The 24,342-nt window shown below is 43.0% G+C and overlaps 1 protein-coding gene across 12 annotated transcripts in view; it reads left to right on the top strand.

The window, feature by feature from the left end:
* The first annotated feature begins 1,937 nt into the window (after window positions 1–1,937).
* LOC106603880 (transcription factor COE1-A) overlaps window positions 1,938–24,342 on the top strand; it is a 334,815-nt gene continuing 312,410 nt past the window's right edge. For 6 of the 12 annotated variants that reach the window (XM_045717375.1, XM_045717372.1, XM_045717371.1 and 3 more), the window contains exons 1-5: window positions 1,938–2,705; window positions 3,401–3,557; window positions 4,506–4,569; window positions 5,998–6,053; window positions 22,453–22,526. In XM_045717375.1, the coding sequence (XP_045573331.1) occupies window positions 2,572–2,705; window positions 3,401–3,557; window positions 4,506–4,569; window positions 5,998–6,053; window positions 22,453–22,526 (485 nt within the window). In that variant the 5' untranslated portion in view covers window positions 1,938–2,571. The remainder of the gene's footprint in view (window positions 2,706–3,400; window positions 3,558–4,505; window positions 4,570–5,997; window positions 6,054–22,452; window positions 22,527–24,342) is intronic. The other 6 variants (XM_045717367.1, XM_045717374.1, XM_045717370.1 and 3 more) reach the window with 2 other exon arrangements.

The raw sequence follows: 24,342 nt of genomic DNA, 5'->3' as shown, positions 1-24,342 counted from the left end.
CCGTTCGAGTAGGCTATAGTGAAGTGTTTTGGTGGCTAGTTTATTGTGAAATGTATCTGATTTAAAATATATATATATATATATATAAATATTGGTGAACATTGAGTTGACAATGCATTCTGATTCATTAGTTTAGGCCTTTACTCAAATGAGAGACTCAAATAATATGTATTCATCTTAGTAATATACCTAATATGTTATGATACTGTTAGGCTAAGAAATATATGCTTATTTTATCTGTCGTGTGCACTGGGCCATTTAGATTTGTGGTTTGGAAGTCTGTGAAGGAATTAGATTAAGTCTATTTAAACATATATATCCATCTCTTATGTGAAAACTTTGCAGGATAGTGGGGGTAAAAAATATCCATGTCTCCGGTGTGTCAGTCAGTCACAGAGAAGAGGAAAACAAACGGCTTGACATGTTTTCTTGTTGTCTGTATATAGGATATAAAATAACTCAGCCCAATAAGGTCAAAAAGTGTCATGTATAGTGACAGGCAAAATGTCCAAAATTTAACCGGGAAAATGTTGGCCTCTTTCAATCGTCTACGTTCTTCGTTTTTTAAATGTGTATTATTTGCCTAAACCATGATTCATGAAATTACTGATCAGAGTTTTTCTCTCTCGCTCTGCAAAGTAGTCATAGCCTATTTCAGACTATTTATTTATCGCCGATAAAAAAGCAGACTCAGAAAGGCAAAGACGAGGAATCTGGTAACAATTATGCCACATTGTTATTTTGAGCTAATTATTGTTGTCACTGTTTATCTCAGCGCTTCTTGTGGCGTTAGCATAAACAGTTACATTTAAATGTTTTGTTTCATACCATATGGGTTTCATAAATGAGGTGAAACAATTGTATACAAACTAAGTGGGAAGACGCAGAATAGTCTCTGCTTTGTAAGAACAACTCTGTATGTCTCCCGCATTTCTCCACCACATGAAAGCAGAGCTTGGTCCTGAGACCAAAACTGCAATCCAATTTTCTCATAACCAAAAAATACAGTATCATCAACACCATGTCTTGATATTAGCCCTACTTATCGCATTTTCTCAACTCATCTCACGACTGTAACCTTGATGTATGGGCCTATCACATAGCCTCTGCATTGATACAGCCTGAAATTCACTAACACGTTTGAAAGGCACGAGCTTTCGCCTGCATGATGAAGGCCTTCTGACAGTCTGCATTAGTTTGTTTAAATGAAACATGTATTGCATGAGTTGGACGCATGCACATAGGTCTACACATATGGATAAATATCATTTCTAAATTAAATAAACAGTTAGGCTAAATATTGTTCTGTATTCCTATATTGCAGTTGGATACAATAAAGTGTGTAAAATGGTGTAAACTTCCACTAGTGTATCTGAAGTACGAACATCTGTGCAAAGTCTTACAGTTGTGTTGGAATGTTTTTACATACTTGGACCTTGGGTTGACATCTATAGTTTAATACTTTTCACTAGCCTAGCTAAGCCTACATTCATCGTTAAAGACAGAGATTCCGGTGTGCTCAAATGCGTCTCTTCTCCCCTCTCCACCGCGGCCACACAATGAGAGCCTAAAAGTAGATGTATTGAAAAAAGTTGTAAAAATATATATATTTTCCCCATAATAAGAAACGCATCAAGACCATCTCTCACTGGGGGTTTACACAGTCAGACACGTTTTCAAGACATATCTGAACTAATCCGAATTTCATCTCTGTACGCTTCACTTCATGCAACCAGTTTTTCGATATGGAGTTATCTTTGGCAACATTCTCCGAAAGCTCCTTTAAAGTGATCTGTGGCTTTAGCTGCGAGAGAGCGACCGTTGTGCGGTGGAGGTAAGGGAAGGGGCGGCCTTAAATACATCGCCTAATGAGGCGAACCGTGGTTGGGCGTATCTGACACTGGGCTCGTCTTTGTTTGAGGGCAGCCCGCCTCTTACAGTCACTCCCTCTTCCCTCTGCTGGGGCTGGTGTGCTTGTGTTTAGTTCTCAGAGATAGTCAAATAGGATTCCTTTGGGAAGGGACACAAATCACTCCCATTTTAACAAGAGGAACAACACGGGATCTGCAGCCACAAGGGTCCTCCTCTTCTTGATTTCAAATTTCTTATTCATTTCCATTTGACAGAGATCATTGGAAAAAGGAAACAAAGAGAGAGAAAAGGAAGAGAAAACTTGTCAGGGGATGAAGACATTTGATCTAGAACAATCGGAAAGCTCTAGTTGGTCCCACTGCCACCAGCGCTCACAGAGCAAGTATCCCCAACACAGAGCGACATCGTCAAAAACCTCCAGCGAGATTTTGATCATTTGCGCCGTCTTGCGTTTCGCTCGTTTGTCTTATGATCTCTGTTTGAAGTGATTCTGGTCTATGAGGCACCTGGATTCCGATAACTCGTCTTTGGACTCTTTTCGTATTTTTCTCTTGGTTTGAAGTAAACGGACACACTGTCACTGGCATCAACGCGGACCCAGCACCATCTCACGCCCACGCCCGCTTTTTTTTTACCTGTGATTAGAGAAAACTGATTTTGGGACACTCGGTAAACAGAGAGAGGGAGCGCGATTTTGTCATGTTTGGGATTCAGGAGAGCATCCAGAGGAGTGGGAGTAGTTTGAAAGAGGAACCCATCGGGTCTGGGATGAACGCAGTTCGGACATGGATGCAGGGAGCCGGCGTGTTGGATGCGAACACGGCCGCTCAAAGGTAAGAAGCCGGAGACAGGCTCTTTCCTCCCGGCGCGAAGGCTCCACCAGCGCACGGATGGTCCATGGTCCACACTGTTTTGGGAAACTATATTTTCAAGGGACCAAAATATTTTTTTGTCGCTACACTTGCAGTTTAGCGTACATGCTTTTTGCTCGAAGAATTGTTTAAAGTTTTCTTTGCCGTGGCATCGATGCTCCCCTCACCAGTGGGAGTTTAGCATGTAGCCTTATGGATGACTTCTATACTGTTAATTGGACATAGTCTACAGTTTAGATATACAGAACAGTTAAAATATTAGTCATAATAGTTATAATATAATAACTATAATATCATGATAATAACAACATGTTAATTAAATTGGCCATGGAAATATGTTTCTTATATAGGCTTGCGTAGGCCTATCAATGCCACGAGACTGGAGTATTGACAGGCATATCAACTCAACATCAGCATTAAAAGAGCCCACTTCGAAACATTCATTTTCCAAATTAGGCTATTTTGTCGCACTGTTTAAAATTAGGCAAATATCAAAAGGTTCGCTTCGACAAAAATCAACAGGACTTACACGGTTCGCTTCGCAAATATGAACAGGATTTTCACACGTTTTACTCTAAAGAGGCTAAGAACTTATTTCATACGTTTAAGTCTGGTGATGCTCTAACAACGACTACCCCTTGCATGTCTATCCACAGTGGAGTGGGTCTTGCCCGGGCGCACTTTGAGAAGCAACCGCCATCAAATCTTCGGAAATCCAACTTCTTTCACTTCGTTTTGGCTCTATATGACAGACAAGGACAGCCAGTGGAAATCGAAAGGACGTCTTTCCTCGGTTTTGTCGAGAAGGAAAAGGTGAGTGATTTAAAAATATATATATATTTTTAGCAGCTTCTGCACGCACACTAAATTGTCCCACATCCACATTTTGACACATAATAAAAGCCCAAAGCCCAGCTGTATCATACTCATCTAGTTAGACATTAAAACCCATCCAACCTATGTATAAACCTGTGTATTTGTTTTGGGCAGCTTTACAAATATTTCCACATGTTCATGGCAATTAGGCTACATGCTCGTAATGGCCTAATAGTAATAACAGTGTATCCAAATAATAATGGACCTAATTATACTAATACTATAAAGAATAATACTACTAATACTATAAAGAATACTACTACTACTATAAAGAATAATACTACTACTAATATATTCGTAGAATAATATTTTGTCTTTTGAAGTTGATACGGTATAGCCTTATTGTCGTTGTATCTCTAAATATGTATACTTGTTTAAAATAATATAACATATTTGACATAATACAATTAAAATCACTGTGTTTTTTTTCATTACAAAATATTAATATTTATCCTACTGCTATGGAAATATTTTGGCTAATGATTTTGTGCATTTCAGTACATTAAACATAGGCTTAATAACGTAATAAAACCGCTTGTTCCATAAATTCTCCTAATTTCCGATAAACCAGTTTCCATGTATTTGTATAGTAGCACTACATTAAGTAGCATAATTACTGCAGTGTCGCTTTGAGATGTTTCTCACCTTCAGCCATGCAAACAGAGGTTCATTTCTATACAGTTCTCTATAGCCTACAGTCCAATAACGATACAAAATGTGTGTGTACAATAATTATGCTACATGTCGCCAATCCCAGATTATTGTCGAGTTGATAATCAATGCACCAGTTTATTTCTGACAGCTCAGTCTAATTTGAACACAAAGCGCACAAATTCCCATTTTATCAAGTGAGTTGAAGTCCACTTTAAATCTGCTCATTTACAGGAGTCCGCTGGAGAAAAGACTAACAATGGGATACATTATAGACTGCAACTTCTCTACAGTAATGGTAAGTGAACACCATTGGTCAACTCTCCTGTCGACAAGGTTGTGCTGATGTTCTTAGTCGCAGGAAGCGGATACATATTACCACAAACATGATTTGCATTCCATTCTACAGAAATAACAACACCAGCTGTCGTTTAGTTGAGCTTTTCCCCTAAAGTCATCTTTAAGTTCATTTAAGATCAAGTAATTGTTACATATGAACGGACAAATGAAAAGTTAAATTTTGGATAAAAAAATAAACATGTAATCATCAGTTAGGCTGCTGCTATAGAAATAGTTAGTCTATACTGAAAGAAAAGCAACATTTTTATATCAGTAATAATAGCCTGGTGTAGAAGTAATAGAACTTTACGGCTTTCTGAATCTCATGACTTGAATTGTCTGTTCATAATTAACAATTATCATAGCTAAATATTTCCACATATAAGCAGTCCTACCTGCGAGTATGTGTAGTGTACCTTGATCACAATGGTCTTGCTTGGTTCATCTTTTAACCTCGTCAGCAGCTATTTGTCTCACAGCAAAAAAAAGATAACTGTTTTAAGGTCGCTGTATCGTGTGTTTGTGTATAATTGTTTTTGTGGGCTATGCTGTTTATTTTATAAGCGTTAATTGGTGTCGTTTTCATTGTTTCCATCACATTGCGAAGCTTCACAGTCTGTCTAGAAAACTAATTCCATTTGATTGTGTTAAGCTTATTAATGAATAGGCTCTAACCCATTGCGCAACAATATATTGTGACATTATTTCTGTCTATTCAGTTGTCACTACCGACTTGGAAGTATAGGCTTAAGTTTTCTTTGTGTTTTTGATTTGTCTCAAATAGGTGTTTGGCAAAACCTATTGTGTAATCCACCACAAATTGTGCAAATATTGTTTAAGGACTAACTATATTCACTAACATTGCTAATATCCATGGGAAATACATTTTGTTTGCCAATATTGGAAATAAATTGTAACTGTAATGTCAAGCATTATTGAATTATATTTTTCAATAATAAATGATCCTCCTGAAGTTTGGAGGGTGAAGTTCTGCAATTGATTTAGTTTTAATCCCACCTTTACTGAAAATATATATTTACTGACACAAGTGAATTGCTTAGACTAAGAATACTGTAATGCTAAGTTACATACCAAAAATGTATTTAATTAGCCTATAGAGTATCTTTATTATTTTCAGTGAGGTCGACTTTGTTGCCTCAGTGCATAGGTTGGCACTTATGGTAGTCATTGTCAGCATCTCTGTTTAAATGTGTGACAGTGTGTAACAGGCCAGGGTACCTAATTCTATTGAAACCGTTTCCACTCATGTCTTTTCTCCTGTTCTTTCTTTCTCTCTCTCTCTCTCTCTCTCTCTCTCTCTCTCTCTCTCTATCTCTATCTCTATCTCTATCTATATCTCCTCTCTCTCTCTCTCTGTGTGTGTTAGGCATCAGGACAGAGCAGGACTTTTATGTGCGACTCATTGACTCCATGACTAAACAGGTAAGGTTCCATCCCAGTGTCCCTCTGCCTAACAATGAAGAGGGGGACCCATTGAAGTGTCTTTTGCTGAGCCGCTCTGCTCTCACTGTAATAATCATGCTGTTGGTTTGAGTGGGGAATGGATGGACACTTGCCTTACTTATTATTTAGATTTTATTCATAAGAAAGTAGAGTTATTTAATTTACTTTCAAGTGCAGGAGTTGACTATTTGGAAAGCATTTTTTTTATGATATTTTTTGAGACAGACATTGTAATCTGACACCCTCAAGAAAGGTAAAATGTCATACACTGAATTATAATGTTCAGAGATATTATTTACAGCCTTTAGCCAACTCTATTTGTAGCGTTTCTGTTTTCTCTCCTGGAATTTACCCCTATGGATAGTGTGACATGTTTGGTGTTTGGCTAATGTGCTCGTTAGCAGGCTCAGGGTAATGGAAGGCTGCTGAGAGGAGAAACATGCTACGCTCTCTTAACGCTCACTAACATACGGCGTCACACTGCACGGGCGTCACAGCCAATATCAAATGGCATTAAACCCCAGTAGCTGCCACTCAGACCGTGTCAGTCTGGCAGTCTTGTTGTCTCTTAATGAACTGTTTAACCTTCTTGGCGAGGGGAGAGAGAGGCAGAGGTTTGAGGACTCACACATTTTTTTCTTTCCGTCCGCACTTAGAATTCCTATTGTTGTGTTTGTTTAACTCTGTCGACGAGAGGATTCGAGAGTTCTAGGAATATGCTAGACTAAAAAGTAGTGATTCTTGCTGCTGTTGATGGACTACAACAACTGTTTGAAATAGGAACCTGATTATTTAGTTTTCATATTATCAGTGTAGAAGCTCCTCTAATTTGTATACAATATTTTTTTGTGTTAGTGAATTATTGCTAGATTTATGACTAGTATGGTGTGAGGCACATGACATGGCGCATATGTGTATTTCATAACCAGATGAGTCAGATGACTTACTCATCAGTTTGTTTTAGCTCTGGGCATCTCTGTAGTGGTCTATCAAGAATGTGATCGGAGCCAGAGCACAGGTCTCTCTCTCTCTCTCTCTCTCTCGCTCTCTCTCTCTACCTCTCTCCCTCTCTCTCTCTACCTCTCTCCCTCTCTCTCTCTCTCTCTCTCTCTCTCTCTCTCTCTCTCTCTCTCTCTCTCTCTACCTCTCTCCCTCTCTCTCTCTACCTCTCTCCCTCTCTCTCTCTCTCTACCTCTCTCTCGCTACCCCTCTCTGTCTCTATCTCTACCTCGATCTACCTCTCTCTCTTTCTCTCTCTTTCACTCTCTGGTTGACAGAGCTGTCACTGGGGCCTCACAGCTAGTAACTACCAGAGGTGGACCTGCTAATGCTGGAGCCCAGAGTGTGGAGACATAAACATTCCAGCTCTGTCAAATTGTTTGTTGATCATTGCTTGACAACCATTTTCAGATCTTGCCAGAGATTTTGAAGCAGATTTAAGTCAAAACTGTAACTCCGCCATTCAGGAACATTCACTGTCTTCTTGGTAAGCAACTCCAGTGTAGATTTGGCCTGTTAGGTGATTTGATGTTTTAGGTTATTGTCCTTCTGAAAGGTGAATTCATCTCCCAGTGTCTGGTGGATAGCAGACTGAACCAGGTTTTCCTCTAGGATTTTACCTGTGCTTAGCTCCATTCCATTAATATTTTATCCTGAAAAACTCCCCAGTCCTTAACAATTATAAGCATACCCATAACATGATGCATCCACCACTATGCTTGAAAATATGGAGAGTGGTACTCAGTAATGTGTTGTATTGGATTTGGCCCCAACATAACATAACGTTAGTATTACGTTCGTATTACGTTAGTGCCATCCTGCAAACAGGATGCATGTTTTGGAATATTTGTATTCTGTACAGGCTTCCTTCTTTTCACTCTGTCAATTAGGTTAGTATTGTGGAGTAACTACAATGTTGTTGATCCATCCTAAGTTTTCTCCCATCACAGCCTTTAAACTCTGTAACTGTTTTAAAGTAACCATCTGGCCTCATGGTGAAATCCCTGAGCGGTTTCCTGGGTGTATTGATACACCATCCAAAGTGTAATTAGTAACTTCACCATGCTCAAAGGGACATTCAATATCTTCTTTTTTATTTATTTTACACATCTACCAATAGGTGCCCTTTTTGCGAGGCATTGGAAAACTTCCCTGATCTTTGTGGTTGAATCTGTGTTTGAAATTCACTGCTCGACTGAGGGACCTTACAGATAATTGTATGTGTCGGGTACAGAAATGAGGTAGTCATTCAAAAAGCATGTTAAACACTATTATTGCACATAGATTGAGTCCAAGGAACTTATTATGTGACTTCTTATGCAAATGTGTACTCCTGAGCATATTAAGGCTTGCCATAACAAAGTTAAATACTTATTATCTTAAGACATTTCAGCTTTTAAGTTTTTATTAATTTGTAAAACAATGTAAAAACATAATTCCACTTTGACATTATGGGATGTTGTGTATAGGCCAGTGACAAAAAAATCGACATTTTATCAATTTGAAATTCATGCTGTAACACAACAAAATGTGGAAAAGGTTAAGGGGTGTGAATACTTTCTGAAGGCACTGCATACAGTAGTATGGAGGCTGGATGATAAGAAGAAAAAATATATTTTTTAAACAATTTCTGACCAGGGAAAACTCTGGGCTGTTGTTGTAGCCTATGTCTACAGTACCAGTCAAAAGTTTGGACACACCTATTCATTCAAGGGTTTTTCTTTGTTTTGACTGTTTTCTACATTGTAGAATAATAGTGAAGACATCAAAACTGTTTGATGGTTCATCTGAGGGCATAGGGGATTTCTTATACATGTCCGGATTAGTGTCCTGCTTCTTGAAAGCGACAGCTTAAGCCTTTAGCTTGGTGCGGATGTTTCCTGTAATCCATGGCTTCTGGTTGGGATATGTACGCACGGTCACTGTGGGGTTGAAGTAGTCGTCGATGCACTTATTGATGAAGCCGGTGACTGAGGTGGTATACTCTTCAATGCCATTGGATGAATCCCGGAACATTTTCCAGTCTGTGCTAGTAAAACAGTCCTGTAGTGAAGCATCCGCGTCTTTTGACCATTTCCGTATTGATCTAGTCACTGGTACTTCCAGCTTTAGTTTTTGCTTGTAAGCAGGAATCCAGAGGGTAGAATTATGGTCAGATTTGCCAAATGAAGGGCGAGGGAGAGCTTTTTATGCGTCTCTGTGTGTGGAGTAAAGGTGGTCTAGAGTTTTTTTCCCTCTGGTTACACATGTGACATGCTGGTTGAAATGAGGTAAAACTCATTTAAGTTTGCCTGCATCATACGATCAGGAAAAACCTGGTAGACCTAATGATAAGGTTTAACAGTAGAAAGACTGCTGTAGTCTGTGTGATGACATGGGGGCTGGGGGAAAGGAAGACTAATTAACAGGTGGTCCAGCCAAACCATTGTTGTGCTTGGTTAGGAAGGATAAGGTCAACATGATCGGATCCAAAGCCCCATGCACGTTCTCTCCAGCGAGGAGCCTGTCTGCCTGTCTGTCTGTCTGTCTGTCTGTCTGTCTGTCTGCCTGTCTGTCTGTCTGTCTGTCTGTCTGTCTGTCTGTCTGTCTGTCTGTCTGTCTGTCTGTCTGTCTGTCTGTCTGTCTGTCTGTCTGTCTGTCTGTCTGTCTGTCTGTCTGTCTGTCTGTCTGTCTGTCTGTCTGTCTGTCTGTCTGTCTGTCTGTCTGTCTGTCTGTCTGTCTGTCTCACAGCTATGAGTCCCAGTGTCTGATCACAGTGCTGCCTGCGTGCTGCTGATCCAGCCCTCATGGAAATCAAAGATGATCATACTAATGCTATAGACCTAGCCACAGAGTTTAAGACTCACTGTGTTGTTATTACTGTGGCCACCACCACCACCGCTGCACTGTACTGGGGCTCCAATGGAACAACCACTAATGTGTCACTGTGGCTTCATACCCTACTAGAGATAGCCTGACAGGAGTTTATGGTGAGGGGATAACGATATTGACAACTACCATGCATGTTGTAATCACACTTGTTAGTAGTACATTCATTTTCATCACAACCATAAAATTGCAGTAATAAACATAGTATTTATTGTTATAACCAACTCTAAAATCAGCACTACTATCACACAGAATAGAGAGAGAGAGAGAGTAGTGCCCCGGGGTGTCAGTCTGACAGTTGTATCTACGATCATGTTCTCCACCGTTGACAGATCTGATAAAGACAGCAAGCAGGCAGGAGGGCCTCTCCTTCTCCTTCTCTCTCTTCTTCTCACCTCCCCACTTTATCTATAGCTCGCTTTCCCTCTCTCTCTCCACCTCTCTTTCTCTCCTACCCTGAGGTTTGGAGCCAGAACAGCTGAGCTGGGGGTGGGGTGGGATGGGATGGGGTAGTTGCTAGTTTGAGGGGGGAACAAAGACGGAGACAGGCAGACTGATCGTGGCACCTCTTTAAAAGTAGCTGTGTTGCTGTGGCGGTGGCCTGGGAAGAAAGGCTGCCATGCTCCTGGTGACACGCTAACAGATGACGCTAACAGAGCGGGAAGTGCGTTTCCACATATTTATAGCAACTTGTTTACACGCCTTAGATTTCAGCCGTCATATCAAAGCCAATGAGGAAAATGGCAAATGAAAAAGGAAAAGTGTGCGGCGTGAGTTTAAATATGTATTAAAAGGCACATGAAGGCTACATGTTTGTTAATGCACCGGGTGCATCACGTTGTCGTTAGCGCAGGATAGGTGTGAATGTCATGTACGTGCTTCATCGACGGTAGAGGTGGAGGGAGCATATTTAGTTTTTATGCACAGTGGACTTCAAAGATAGAAAGACAAGGTTGAATCACACCTACAGTCAAACGTAATGCTGAGTAGTAAGTCAAACTTAACAAAATAACCTGATACAAACTGCAGTTCTCCATCTGCAGACAGATTCTCTCCTAATTAGAATGCCAGATGTGTCAGAAGCTGTATAAAATATTTAGACACCAAACACTTCAATGACACTAACAAACCAGACAAAGGGCTATTCATCTATTCTATGAGACATTTCCTGCTGTTGGGAGGCTGCCCAACGATAGCGTTGGATATTCAGCCTTGTTCAGGATTATATTGTGGTAGTAGTAATAACTAGTGTGGTATTGTTCATAAGGCTGAGGCCCAGGTCTGGAGGTCTGGGCGATATGGTGCTGATCGCCTGGACACCGTCCCTCAGCACCCTCTCTTGGTGTGGATAAATGAAGGTGTCACATAGCAACTCCTGTTTTTATAACTGGACTGAAAGACAAGCCAAAAATACCGCTATGTTATTTCTGTTTTGTGTTAATGAGTTTACATCCTCGCTGCTGCTCTGTGTGTACTTCCTGTTTTTTTTCTGCTTGTGAGAGAGAAAAATACAGACATGTTTTTCAGCGCTATTCATTTAGCGTAATTTTTTTACATATTTAGTGAACACGGTGAAAACATAAACTCACAGAGTGAGAGGGTTTCAATGATTTTAACAAACTCTTGACATCCCCCAACAAAGGACTCAGGATCTTTAATCTTCATTTTTATTTGCAGAGCATGCACATTATTTCATGACTTTATATTTCTATGAGTTCATTTGTCATGATAGTGCTAATATTTCTCTACTGGAGGACATCATTGCACAAGGTCTGGCTGTGCTCAGTAAAGATCTGACCTGGAAGTTGAGAGCAGTGTATTCCTAGCCTGCAGACGTTGATTCATGCAGTGCTGTTTTAGAAGACCTTGGTCCTTATTCTCTCAAAGTGAAACCAAAGGAACAAGTCATTTTCATAGTCACCCTGACTGAAGAGTAGCTGTGGAGCAGGCTTGTTTTTCACTCGGTGTTATGAGGGAACAGATCCATTTTAACACCATATCTACACCTGCACATGAGGCTGCTGATTGGAGTGTCGTGTGGTTACCGTGCCGACGCCATGCGGTGACTGTTTTGCCGTCAAAGAGAGATTTGCCGGCACTGAGACAACGTGTTGTTAGGTTATGGGAGGGTGACAACAAAGCTGAGGCATTTTGGAAGAGGTGTAGGCTGGACCAGATGGTGTGCCACTCTCCAGTCTGGCATCCCAACTGCTCGCCCCCACCTCCCCTCCCCTCTTCTCTCTTCCCTACCCCGCCTCCCTCTTACCGCCCCACCGTCACCGCCATGGGCATGGAGTTTACACGCTAGAGTAGATAGACTGAGACCATTACACTCCTCCTACAAGGCAGACAGTGGCAGAAATCCACGAGCAGCTAGCGCCCTCCTCACTGTTAACAACAGAGTGAGGTGAAAGCAGTGCAGGCAGAGAGACACTACCCTTCCCAGTACATGTGAAGCACTCTGCACGATGAGTCATGAATATTCAATCCCCGAGAGAAGGATAGAAGAGAATGTTCTGGAAAAATAACAGAACATTCCCAGTTACCACTGCACTCATAAAGCACCAAGCATCTCAGTCCATCTTTCCATAAAACATGTCCAGGAGTGTAGCATATTCACAATGACGTCTTCTGCATCCCTGTGGTTTTAGAGTCACAGTGTGAATCATACACTACATGACCAGAAGTATGTGGACACCTGCTCGTCGAACATATCATTCCATGATCATGGGTTTTAATATGGAGTTGGTCCCCACCCTGCTGCTATAACAGCCTCCAGTCTTCTGGGAAGACTTTCCACCAGATGTTTGAACGTTGCTGCAGGAACTTAATTCAATTCAACCACAAGAACATTAGTGAGGTTGAGCACTAATGTCGATTAGGCCTGGCTCACACTTGGCGTTCCAATTCAACCCAAATGTGTTCGATGGGGTTGTGTTCAGGGCTCTGTGCAGGCCAGTGAAGTTCTTCCACACCAATCTCGAGAAACCATTTCTGTATTGACCTCGCTTTGTGCACGGGGCATTGTCATGCTGGAACAGGAAAGGGCCTTCTCCAAACTGTTGCCACAAAGTCGGAAGCATAGAATCGTCTAGAATGTCATTGTCAAGTGTCAGTGTGCAGCAGGTAGGACGGAGTCAGGCGCAGGACACAGAACTGAGTAAAAACGTACTTTACTCGAAATAAATCACAAACTAATTCCATACAGGGAAAATAATCCAGCTCGACACAAAAGAGCGACCACTTAACAAAGAACAAACACACACAAAACCATGTGGGAACCAGAGGGTTAAATAGGGAATAAATTATAACGTAATGGAAACCAGGTGTGTACAATCAAGACAAAACAAATGGACAAAGATAAGTAGATCGGTGGCGGCTAGAAAGCCGGTGACGTCGACCGCCGAACGCCGCCCGAACAAGGAGAGGCACCAACTTCGGCGGAAGTCGTGACAGTCATTGTATCCTGTAGCGTTAAGATTTCCCAGCACTGGAACTAAAGGGCCTAGCCCGAACCACGAAAAACAGCCCCAGACCACGATTCATTCTCTACCAAACTGTACAGTTGGCACTATGCATTCGGGTAGGTAGCGTTCTCCTGGCATCCGCCAAACGCAGATTCGTTGGTTGGACTGCCAGAAGGTGAAGCGTGATTCATCACTCCAGAGAACGCGTTTCCACTGCTCCAGTGTCCAATGGCGGTGAGCTTTACACCACTCCAGCTGACGCTTGGCATTGCGCATGGTGATCTTAGGCTTGTGTGCGGCTGCTCGGCCATGGAAAAACATTTCATGAAGTTCCAGACAAACAGTTCTTGTGCTGACGTTGCTTCCAGAGGCAGTTTGGATCTCGGTAGTAAGTGTTGCAACCGAGGACAGATTACTTTTACGAGCTGCCCGCTTCAGCACAAGGCGGTCCCGTGCTGCTGAGTTGTTTTTGCTCCTAGACATTTCTACTTCACAATAACAACACTTAGTTGACCGGGGCACCTTTAGCAATGCAGACATTTCACGAACTGACTTGTTGGAAAGGTGGCATCCTATGACGGTGCCATGTTGAAAGTCACTGAGCTTTTCAGTAAGGCCATTCTACTGCCAACGTTTGTCTATAGAGATTGCATGGCTGTGTGCTCGAGTTTATACATCTGCTAACAACGGCTGTGGATGAAATAGCCAGAATCCACTCATTTAATGGGGTGTCCACATACTTTTGTATATATAGTACAGAGTCACAGTGTGAGCACTGACAGTGACTCAGTCAACCTGTTCTTCTCAGTAGGGCTCAGCAGGGCTCAGAGGCTCCCTCAACAGCCACTATCACTGTGACCCTTCTGTGTAATACTCTCTTCTCAGCTACTCTTCTTTCTCTTCTCAGCTCCTCGCCTCTCTCTTCTCAGCTCCTCTCCTCTCTCTTCTCAGCTCCTCTCCTCTCTCTTCTCAGCTCCTCTCCTCTCTCTTCCCAGCTCCTCTCCTCTCTCTTCTCAGCTCCTCTCCTCTCTCTTCTCAGCTCCTCTCCTCCCTATTCTCAGCACCTCCTCTCCTTTCTCTTCTCAGCTCCTCTCCTCTCTCTTCTCAGCTCCTCTCCTCTCTCTTCTCAGCTCCTCTCCTCTCTATTCTCAGCACCTCCTCTTCTCTCTCTTCTCAGCTCCTCTCCTCTCTCTTCTCAGCTCCTCTCCTCTCTCTTCTCAGCTCCTCTCCTCTCTCTTCTCAGCTCCTCTCCTCTCTATTCTCAGCACCTCCTCTCCTCTCACTTCTCAGCTCCTCTCCTCTCTCTTCTCAGCTCCTCTCCTCTCTCTTCTCAGCTCCTCTCCTCTCTATTCTCAGCACCTCTCCTCTCTATTCTCAGCACCTCCTCTTCTCTCTCTTCTCAGCTCCTCTCCTCTCTCTTATCAGCTCCTCTCCTCTCTATTCTCAGCACCTCCTCTCCTCTCTATTCTCAGCACCTCCTCTCCTCTCCCTTCTCAGCTCCTCTCCTCTCTCTTCTCAGCTCCTCTCCTCTCTCTTCTCAGCTCCTCTCCTCTCTCTTCTCAGCTCCTCTCCTCTCTATTCTCAGCACCTCCTCTTCTCTCTCTTCTCAGCTCCTCTCCTCTCTCTTCTCAGCTCCTCTCCTCTCTCTTCTCAGCTCCTCTCCTCTCTCTTCTCAGCTCCTCTCCTCTCTATTCTCAGCACCTCCTCTCCTCTCACTTCTCAGCTCCTCTCCTCTCTCTTCTCAGCTCCTCTCCTCTCTCTTCTCAGCTCCTCTCCTCTCTATTCTCAGCACCTCTCCTCTCTATTCTCAGCACCTCCTCTTCTCTCTCTTCTCAGCTCCTCTCCTCTCTCTTATCAGCTCCTCTCCTCTCTATTCTCAGCACCTCCTCTCCTCTCTATTCTCAGCACCTCCTCTCCTCTCCCTTCTCAGCTCCTCTCCTCTCTCTTCTCAGCTCCTCTCCTCTCTATTCTCAGCACCTCTCCTCTCTATTCTCAGCACCTCCTCTTCTCTCTCTTCTCAGCGCCTCTCCTCTCTCTTATCAGCTCCTCTCCTCTCTCTTATCAGCTCCTCTTCTCTCTCTTCTCAGCTACTTTTCTCTCTCTTATCAGCTCCTCTCCTCTCTCTTATCAGCTCCTCTTCTCTCTCTTCTCAGCTACTTTTCTCTCTCTCCTCAGCTACTTTTCTCTCTCTTCTCAGCTACTTTTCTCTCTCTTCTCAGCTACTCTTCTCTCTCTTCTCAGCTACTTTTCTCTCTCTTCTCAGCTACTCTTCTCTCTCTTCTCTCTTTTCTCTCTCTTCTCAGCTACTCTTCTCTCTCTTCTCAGCTACTCTTCTCTCTCTTCTCAGCTACTCTTCTCTCTCTTCTCAGCTACTCTTCTCTCTCTTCTCAGCTACTTTTCTCTCTCTTCTCAGCTACTCTTCTCTCTCTTCTCTCTCTTCTCAGCTACTCTTCTCTCTCTTCTCAGCTACTCTTCTCTCTCTTCTCTCTCTTCTCAGCTACCCTTCTCTCTCTTCTCAGCTACCCTTCTCTCTCTTCTCAGCTACTCTTCTCTCTCTTCTCAGCTACTCTCCTCTCTCTTATCAGCTCCTCTCCTCTCTCTTATCAGCTCCTCTCCTCTCTCTTATCAGCTCCTCTTCTCTCTCTTCTCAGCTACTTTTCTCTCTCTCCTCAGCTACTTTTCTCTCTCTTCTCAGCTACTCTTCTCTCTCTTCTCAGCTACTTTTCTCTCTCTTCTCAGCTACTCTTCTCTCTCTTCTCTCTTTTCTCTCTCTTCTCAGCTACTCTTCTCTCTCTTCTCAGCTACTCTTCTCTCTCTTCTCAGCTACTCTTCTCTCTCTTCTCAGCTACTTTTCTCTCTCTTCTCAGCTACTCTTCTCTCTCTTCTCTCTCTTCTCAGCTACTCTTCTCTCTCTTCTCAGCTACTCTTCTCTCTCTTCTCTCTCTTCTCAGCTACCCTTCTCTCTCTTCTCAGCTACTCTTCTCTCTCTTCTCAGCTACTCTTCTCTCTCTTCTCAGCTCCTCTCCTCTCTCTTATCAGCTCCTCTCCTCTCTCTTATCAGCTCCTCTTCTCTCTCTTCTCAGCTACTTTTCTCTCTCTTATCAGCTCCTCTCCTCTCTCTTATCAGCTCCTCTTCTCTCTCTTCTCAGCTACTTTTCTCTCTCTCCTCAGCTACTTTTCTCTCTCTCCTCAGCTACTTTTCTCTCTCTTCTCAGCTACTTTTCTCTCTCTTCTCAGCTACTTTTCTCTCTCTTCTCAGCTCCTCTTCTCTCTCTTCTCAGCTACTTTTCTCTCTCTCCTCAGCTACTTTTCTCTCTCTTCTCAGCTACTTTTCTCTCTCTTCTCAGCTACTCTTCTCTCTCTTCTCAGCTACTCTTCTCTCTCTTCTCAGCTACTTTTCTCTCTCTTCTCAGCTACTCTTCTCTCTCTTCTCTCTTTTCTCTCTCTTCTCAGCTACTCTTCTCTCTCTTCTCAGCTACTTTTCTCTCTCTTCTCAGCTACTCTTCTCTCTCTTCTCTCCTTTCTCTCTCTTCTCAGCTACTCTTCTCTCTCTTCTCAGCTACTCTTCTCTCTCTTCTCAGCTACTTTTCTCTCTCTTCTCAGCTACTCTTCTCTCTCTTCTCTCTCTTCTCAGCTACTCTTCTCTCTCTTCTCAGCTACTCTTCTCTCTCTTCTCTCTCTTCTCAGCTACCCTTCTCTCTCTTCTCAGCTACTCTTCTCTCTCTTCTCAGCTACTCTTCTCTCTCTTCTCAGCTCCTCTCCTCTCTCTTCTCAGCTCCTCTCCTCTCTCTTCTCAGCTCCTCTCCTCTCTATTCTCAGCACCTCTCCTCTCTATTCTCAGCACCTCCTCTTCTCTCTCTTCTCAGCTCCTCTTCTCTCTCTTCTCAGCTACTTTTCTCTCTCTTCTCAGCACCTCCTCTCCTCTCTATTCTCAGCACCTCCTCTCCTCTCCCTTCTCAGCTCCTCTCCTCTCTCTTCTCAGCTCCTCTCCTCTCTATTCTCAGCACCTCTCCTCTCTATTCTCAGCACCTCCTCTTCTCTCTCTTCTCAGCGCCTCTCCTCTCTCTTATCAGCTCCTCTCCTCTCTCTTATCAGCTCCTCTTCTCTCTCTTCTCAGCTACTTTTCTCTCTCTTATCAGCTCCTCTCCTCTCTCTTATCAGCTCCTCTTCTCTCTCTTCTCAGCTACTTTTCTCTCTCTCCTCAGCTACTTTTCTCTCTCTTCTCAGCTACTTTTCTCTCTCTTCTCAGCTACTCTTCTCTCTCTTCTCAGCTACTTTTCTCTCTCTTCTCAGCTACTCTTCTCTCTCTTCTCTCTTTTCTCTCTCTTCTCAGCTACTCTTCTCTCTCTTCTCAGCTACTCTTCTCTCTCTTCTCAGCTACTCTTCTCTCTCTTCTCAGCTACTTTTCTCTCTCTTCTCAGCTACTCTTCTCTCTCTTCTCTCTCTTCTCAGCTACTCTTCTCTCTCTTCTCTCTCTTCTCAGCTACCCTTCTCTCTCTTCTCAGCTACCCTTCTCTCTCTTCTCAGCTACTCTTCTCTCTCTTCTCAGCTACTCTTCTCTCTCTTCTCAGCTCCTCTCCTCTCTCTTATCAGCTCCTCTCCTCTCTCTTATCAGCTCCTCTCCTCTCTCTTATCAGCTCCTCTTCTCTCTCTTCTCAGCTACTTTTCTCTCTCTCCTCAGCTACTTTTCTCTCTCTTCTCAGCTACTCTTCTCTCTCTTCTCAGCTACTTTTCTCTCTCTTCTCAGCTACTCTTCTCTCTCTTCTCTCTTTTCTCTCTCTTATCAGCTCCTCTTCTCTCTCTTCTCAGCTACTTTTCTCTCTCTCCTCAGCTACTTTTCTCTCTCTTCTCAGCTACTCTTCTCTCTCTTCTCAGCTACTTTTCTCTCTCTTCTCAGCTACTCTTCTCTCTCTTCTCTCTTTTCTCTCTCTTCTCAGCTACTCTTCTCTCTCTTCTCAGCTACTCTTCTCTCTCTTCTCAGCTACTCTTCTCTCTCTTCTCAGCTACTTTTCTCTCTCTTCTCAGCTACTCTTCTCTCTCTTCTCTCTCTTCTCAGCTACTCTTCTCTCTCTTCTCAGCTACTCTTCTCTCTCTTCTCTCTCTTCTCAGCTACCCTTCTCTCTCTTCTCAGCTACTCTTCTCTCTCTTCTCAGCTACTCTTCTCTCTCTTCTCAGCTCCTCTCCTCTCTCTTATCAGCTCCTCTCCTCTCTCTTATCAGCTCCTCTTCTCTCTCTTCTCAGCTACTTTTCTCTCTCTTATCAGCTCCTCTCCTCTCTCTTATCAGCTCCTCTTCTCTCTCTTCTCAGCTACTTTTCTCTCTCTCCTCAGCTACTTTTCTCTCTCTCCTCAGCTACTTTTCTCTCTCTTCTCAGCTACTTTTCTCTCTCTTCTCAGCTACTTTTCTCTCTCTTCTCAGCTCCTCTTCTCTCTCTTCTCAGCTACTTTTCTCTCTCTCCTCAGCTACTTTTCTCTCTCTCCTCAGCTACTTTTCTCTCTCTTCTCAGCTACTTTTCTCTCTCTTCTCAGCTACTCTTCTCTCTCTTCTCAGCTACTTTTCTCTCTCTTCTCAGCTACTCTTCTCTCTCTTCTCTCTTTTCTCTCTCTTCTCAGCTACTCTTCTCTCTCTTCTCAGCTACTTTTCTCTCTCTTCTCAGCTACTCTTCTCTCTCTTCTCTCTTTTCTCTCTCTTCTCAGCTACTCTTCTCTCTCTTCTCAGCTACTCTTCTCTCTCTTCTCAGCTACTTTTCTCTCTCTTCTCAGCTACTCTTCTCTCTCTTCTCTCTCTTCTCAGCTACTCTTCTCTCTCTTCTCAGCTACTCTTCTCTCTCTTCTCTCTCTTCTCAGCTACCCTTCTCTCTCTTCTCAGCTACTCTTCTCTCTCTTCTCAGCTACTCTTCTCTCTCTTCTCAGCTCCTCTCCTCTCTCTTATCAGCTCCTCTCCTCTCTCTTATCAGCTCCTCTTCTCTCTCTTCTCAGCTACTTTTCTCTCTCTTATCAGCTCCTCTCCTCTCTCTTATCAGCTCCTCTTCTCTCTCTTCTCAGCTACTTTTCTCTCTCTTCTCAGCTACTTTTCTCTCTCTTCTCAGCTACTTTTCTCTCTTCTCAGCTACTCTTCTCTCTCTTCTCAGCTACTTTTCTCTCTCTTCTCAGCTACTCTTCTCTCTCTTCTCTCTCTTCTCAGCTACTCTTCTCTCTCTTCTCAGCTACTCTTCTCTCTCTTCTCTCTCTTCTCAGCTACCCTTCTCTCTCTTCTCAGCTACTCTTCTCTCTCTTCTCAGCTACTCTTCTCTCTCTTCTCAGCTCCTCTCCTCTCTCTTATCAGCTCCTCTCCTCTCTCTTATCAGCTCCTCTTCTCTCTCTTCTCAGCTACTTTTCTCTCTCTTATCAGCTCCTCTCCTCTCTCTTATCAGCTCCTCTTCTCTCTCTTCTCAGCTACTTTTCTCTCTCTCCTCAGCTACTTTTCTCTCTCTCCTCAGCTACTTTCTCTCTCTCTTCTCAGCTACTTTTCTCTCTCTTCTCAGCTACTTTTCTCTCTCTTCTCAGCTCCTCTTCTCTCTCTTCTCAGCTACTTTTCTCTCTCTCCTCAGCTACTTTTCTCTCTCTCCTCAGCTACTTTTCTCTCTCTTCTCAGCTACTTTTCTCTCTCTTCTCAGCTACTCTTCTCTCTCTTCTCAGCTACTTTTCTCTCTCTTCTCAGCTACTCTTCTCTCTCTTCTCTCTTTTCTCTCTCTTCTCAGCTACTCTTCTCTCTCTTCTCAGCTACTTTTCTCTCTCTTCTCAGCTACTCTTCTCTCTCTTCTCTCTTTTCTCTCTCTTCTCAGCTACTCTTCTCTCTCTTCTCAGCTACTCTTCTCTCTCTTCTCAGCTACTTTTCTCTCTCTTCTCAGCTACTCTTCTCTCTCTTCTCTCTCTTCTCAGCTACTCTTCTCTCTCTTCTCAGCTACTCTTCTCTCTCTTCTCTCTCTTCTCAGCTACCCTTCTCTCTCTTCTCAGCTACTCTTCTCTCTCTTCTCAGCTACTCTTCTCTCTCTTCTCAGCTCCTCTCCTCTCTCTTATCAGCTCCTCTCCTCTCTCTTATCAGCTCCTCTTCTCTCTCTTCTCAGCTACTTTTCTCTCTCTTATCAGCTCCTCTCCTCTCTCTTATCAGCTCCTCTTCTCTCTCTTCTCAGCTACTTTTCTCTCTCTTCTCAGCTACTTTTCTCTCTCTTCTCAGCTACTTTTCTCTCTTCTCAGCTACTCTTCTCTCTCTTCTCAGCTACTTTTCTCTCTCTTCTCAGCTACTCTTCTCTCTCTTCTCTCTTTTCTCTCTCTTCTCAGCTACTCTTCTCTCTCTTCTCAGCTACTCTTCTCTCTCTTCTCAGCTACTTTTCTCTCTCTTCTCAGCTACTCTTCTCTCTCTTCTCAGCTACTTTTCTCTCTCTTCTCAGCTACTCTTCTCTCTCTTCTCTCTTTTCTCTCTCTTCTCAGCTACTCTTCTCTCTTTTCTCAGCTACTCTTCTCTCTCTTCTCAGCTACTTTTCTCTCTCTTCTCAGCTACTCTTCTCTCTCTTCTTTCTCTTCTCAGCTACTCTTCTCTCTCTTCTCAGCTACTCTTCTCTCTCTTCTCTCTCTTCTCAGCTACCCTTCTCTCTCTTCTCAGCTACTCTTCTCTCGCTTCTCAGCTACTCTTCTCTCTCTTCTCAGCTACTCTTCTCTCTCCTCTCTGTTCTCAGCTCCTCTTCTCTCTCTTTACATAATGTTCTGCTCTGCAGCGCTGTGGGAAGCCAGGACCCGGGATGGCCCCTTCCTTCCCTCCCTCCCACCTTGGACAGAAATATCGGACGGGTCCCGCAGAGTTCTCACGACACACGCTGCTATTCATTAAACATCCCCCGGCCAGAGGCAGTAAATACTACATTAAGCTCTTAGGGCCGCTCTGTGTGTTTTTGTGTTGTTCAAGTGGAATCCGTTCTTTCAAATTCCAGGGAGGGAGGGAGGGAGAGAGAGAGGGTGTTGGTATTGGTGGCGGGGTGGGGCAGGGAGGAGAGGGCATGATAGTCTTTGACTGGACAAGGAGATTTAGCATTCCAACAGTCCTTTTAAATTTGTGGACTATTTATAATCTGTATGGAGTATATGGGTAGCACAATAGCTAAGGATAATGTCCATCAGTGTAGTGTTCTGTTTTGCATCCAAGTCTTAGGAGGTGAATTGAAAGACCACATTTGTTTCCAATGATCAGCTGAGTGTCATGTATATGTTTCAGACAGACAGAGCATTGGGCTCCAGCCGCCAATCAAGTCTGCATTACAAATTGCACCCTATTCCCTAGATAGTGTGCTAATTCCGAGCGGAGTCCTTTAGGTCCTGGTCAAATTCAATGCACTATATATGGAATAGGGTGCCATTTGGGACACAGGACATGTTACAGAGAGACAGGAAGTCATATTTCCATCCGCATTAACAGCCCTGTTTGGCTGGACCACAGCACGCTCTAAAACACCCTGGAACGGCAGTGAAAATACATACTTGGTTATTACAAATGTGGTGATATGTTGTCACACAAGGAAAATAAATGTTCACCAAAATCAAGCAACATGCTGATGTGGATTATTTGGACCAGAAATGGAACAGAAGCGAGCGGGCTGGAAGTTGAAGCCCAATGATTTAAGAGCACTGTACCTTCATCTGGGTAGCTTCTATGGATCTTCTTCATGCAGAAAGTGACGTTGGATAAATATTACAGGGCACATCTGAAAAAGAGACCTAGATCTCAGCATGACTCCCTGACAACATAAAGGTGAAATAAATAAATCAATGCTATATTGTAATATGTCCAATTAGTGATTAAGTCAAGTGAGAGCCACGTCCCATAATGTGAGAGACCGATGTGATTTCTGTGTGGAGGGAGATGTTACCAGACGTGATCCAGACCACAGTAGGAACACTCTCTCCAGGGCAGATCTTGTGGGCCTCTGTGATGACCAGTACTAACCCAACTTTGCTTCGAAAAACAAATCCTCAACCTGTTTCTAATCTAATCTTTGCCCCCCTCCTTCTGCAGGCCATTGTTTATGAAGGGCAAGACAAGAACCCTGAGATGTGCCGAGTGTTACTGACACACGAGATCATGTGCAGGTAAGAAGAGGAAGCTCTGCTGCTCTGCTTCTCCTCCTGTCTGCTCCTACAATATACTGCACTATGTTACACTCAGGGGTGGATTGGCTATCTGACAATTCTGGCAAATACCAGATGGGCTGAACCATTTTTTTGTTGGGTGGGCTGGTCAAAATTGACATATACCAAAATATGTGTTTTTATATAAAAAAAATGTAAAAATGAAAAAGGTGACATGGGCCTATTAAGATTTATTTTTAAAGATTTATTTTTCAAAAAATATTTTTTAAGATTTCTCTGTTATACTAATCAATAATGTGCCTTTGGTGGATCAGTGGATACGAGGTTACGCAAATGCACATTCAAAGTCAAACATGGCATCAGCATAGACACCTGCTCCAACTCTGTTATCAGTTAGACAGTCAAGATCATGGATCGTAAAAAAACAGAAAGGGTGCTAGAAATGTAGAACGAGCACATTCTAGATTGTCACCTCACTCAAAACGTCCAATTTTTTTTTGGGGGGGGCAGCAAAAACCATGATTTAGTCAAACAGTAAAGTGCATTATCCTCATGATTCCTGTAATGAAAGTGTCTGTCCTGCCCCTGTCCCTGTGCCCTCGCTGGGGCCTGCTGCTGTGATAAGTGAGCCACTCCTCTCTACCCTCATTTGCTCAAGAGACAATTTCAAATGCAATTGCGGGTAAAACACAACTTTGGAAGTGTTGTCCTCTTATCACTGTCGAAGAGAGGAGGGTCTCATCTTTTTGTAGATACCATTTGTATTTCTCAACTGAATATTCAGCTCAATAGCAGCTATTTTACAACCAAGGTATTTGATATAGCTCTGAGATATGGAGTGGCCCCACACGCAAAATGCGCACCAGCCATTGCCAGTGCATAGGCCTATAAGTGTCATGGGTAGAAAGCTACAACTGCAAAGTTGATTTAGGACATAAAATGTATTGTTGGATGAATACATGGCTTCTAACAGTGTGTGTTATATTTAGAGTTAGCCATCTAGTTCATGTGTTTTAAGTTTCCACTTCCTCAGGTGTTGAACCCCAAATGAATTAGCCTATGATATTAGTTAGTGCACATAAAGATGTAATTCATCTCTATTGAACAAAAAAAGAAGTTGGAAGCAAGCAAAGTGACGCGGGCTGGTATGGATAAAATTCCAGGGCCGATTTATTATCCCAGTGCGCCCCTGACTACACTATACTACACTACGCTACACTACGCTACACTACACCCTCTCAACCTTAAATGTACAGTACGTTCATAGTGTTGTCTACACTGATACCAATGCCTCACCATGCACTGCGTTGGACTAGTAACCGAAAGGTTGCAAGTTCAAATCCCCGAGCTGACAAGGTAAAAATCTGTCGTTCTGCCCCTGAACAGGCAGTCAACCCACTGTTTCTAGGCCGTCATTGTAAATAAGAATTTGTTCTTAACTGACTTGCCTAGTTAAATAAAGGTTAAATAAAAAAATGGTAGTTGTTTCATCCAGGCTCAACCTTACTGCAGCTAAGCAGGTCACCCCTCCACTGCAGGAATAAGAAAGAGGAATAGTAGAGGAAGATGAGTTTTGCCATCAAATGTTGTACCTTTAATTAAAATCTAAAGATTAATTTGCTTGGAATTGGGTTGTGAGGATAGATTCTTTCCTTTTTATAGAGGCATTTGAACAGTTCTCTCTCCCCCTAAAAATACCTCTGATGCCTGGTTAATTAGGACATGCAGAAACTCATTACTCAATTTGAATTCTCCTGTTGTTCAGCTGCTAACAAATGGGCCTTCCCTATCATTGTGATATATATGCAGGACATAT

This window comes from Salmo salar, chromosome ssa04, assembly GCF_905237065.1.
Source record: "Salmo salar chromosome ssa04, Ssal_v3.1, whole genome shotgun sequence".
In the NCBI taxonomy this organism is placed as follows: Eukaryota; Metazoa; Chordata; class Actinopteri; order Salmoniformes; family Salmonidae; genus Salmo; species Salmo salar.
Note: the sequence above shows the minus strand (reverse complement) of the source record. Positions and strands in the feature narration are given on the sequence as shown.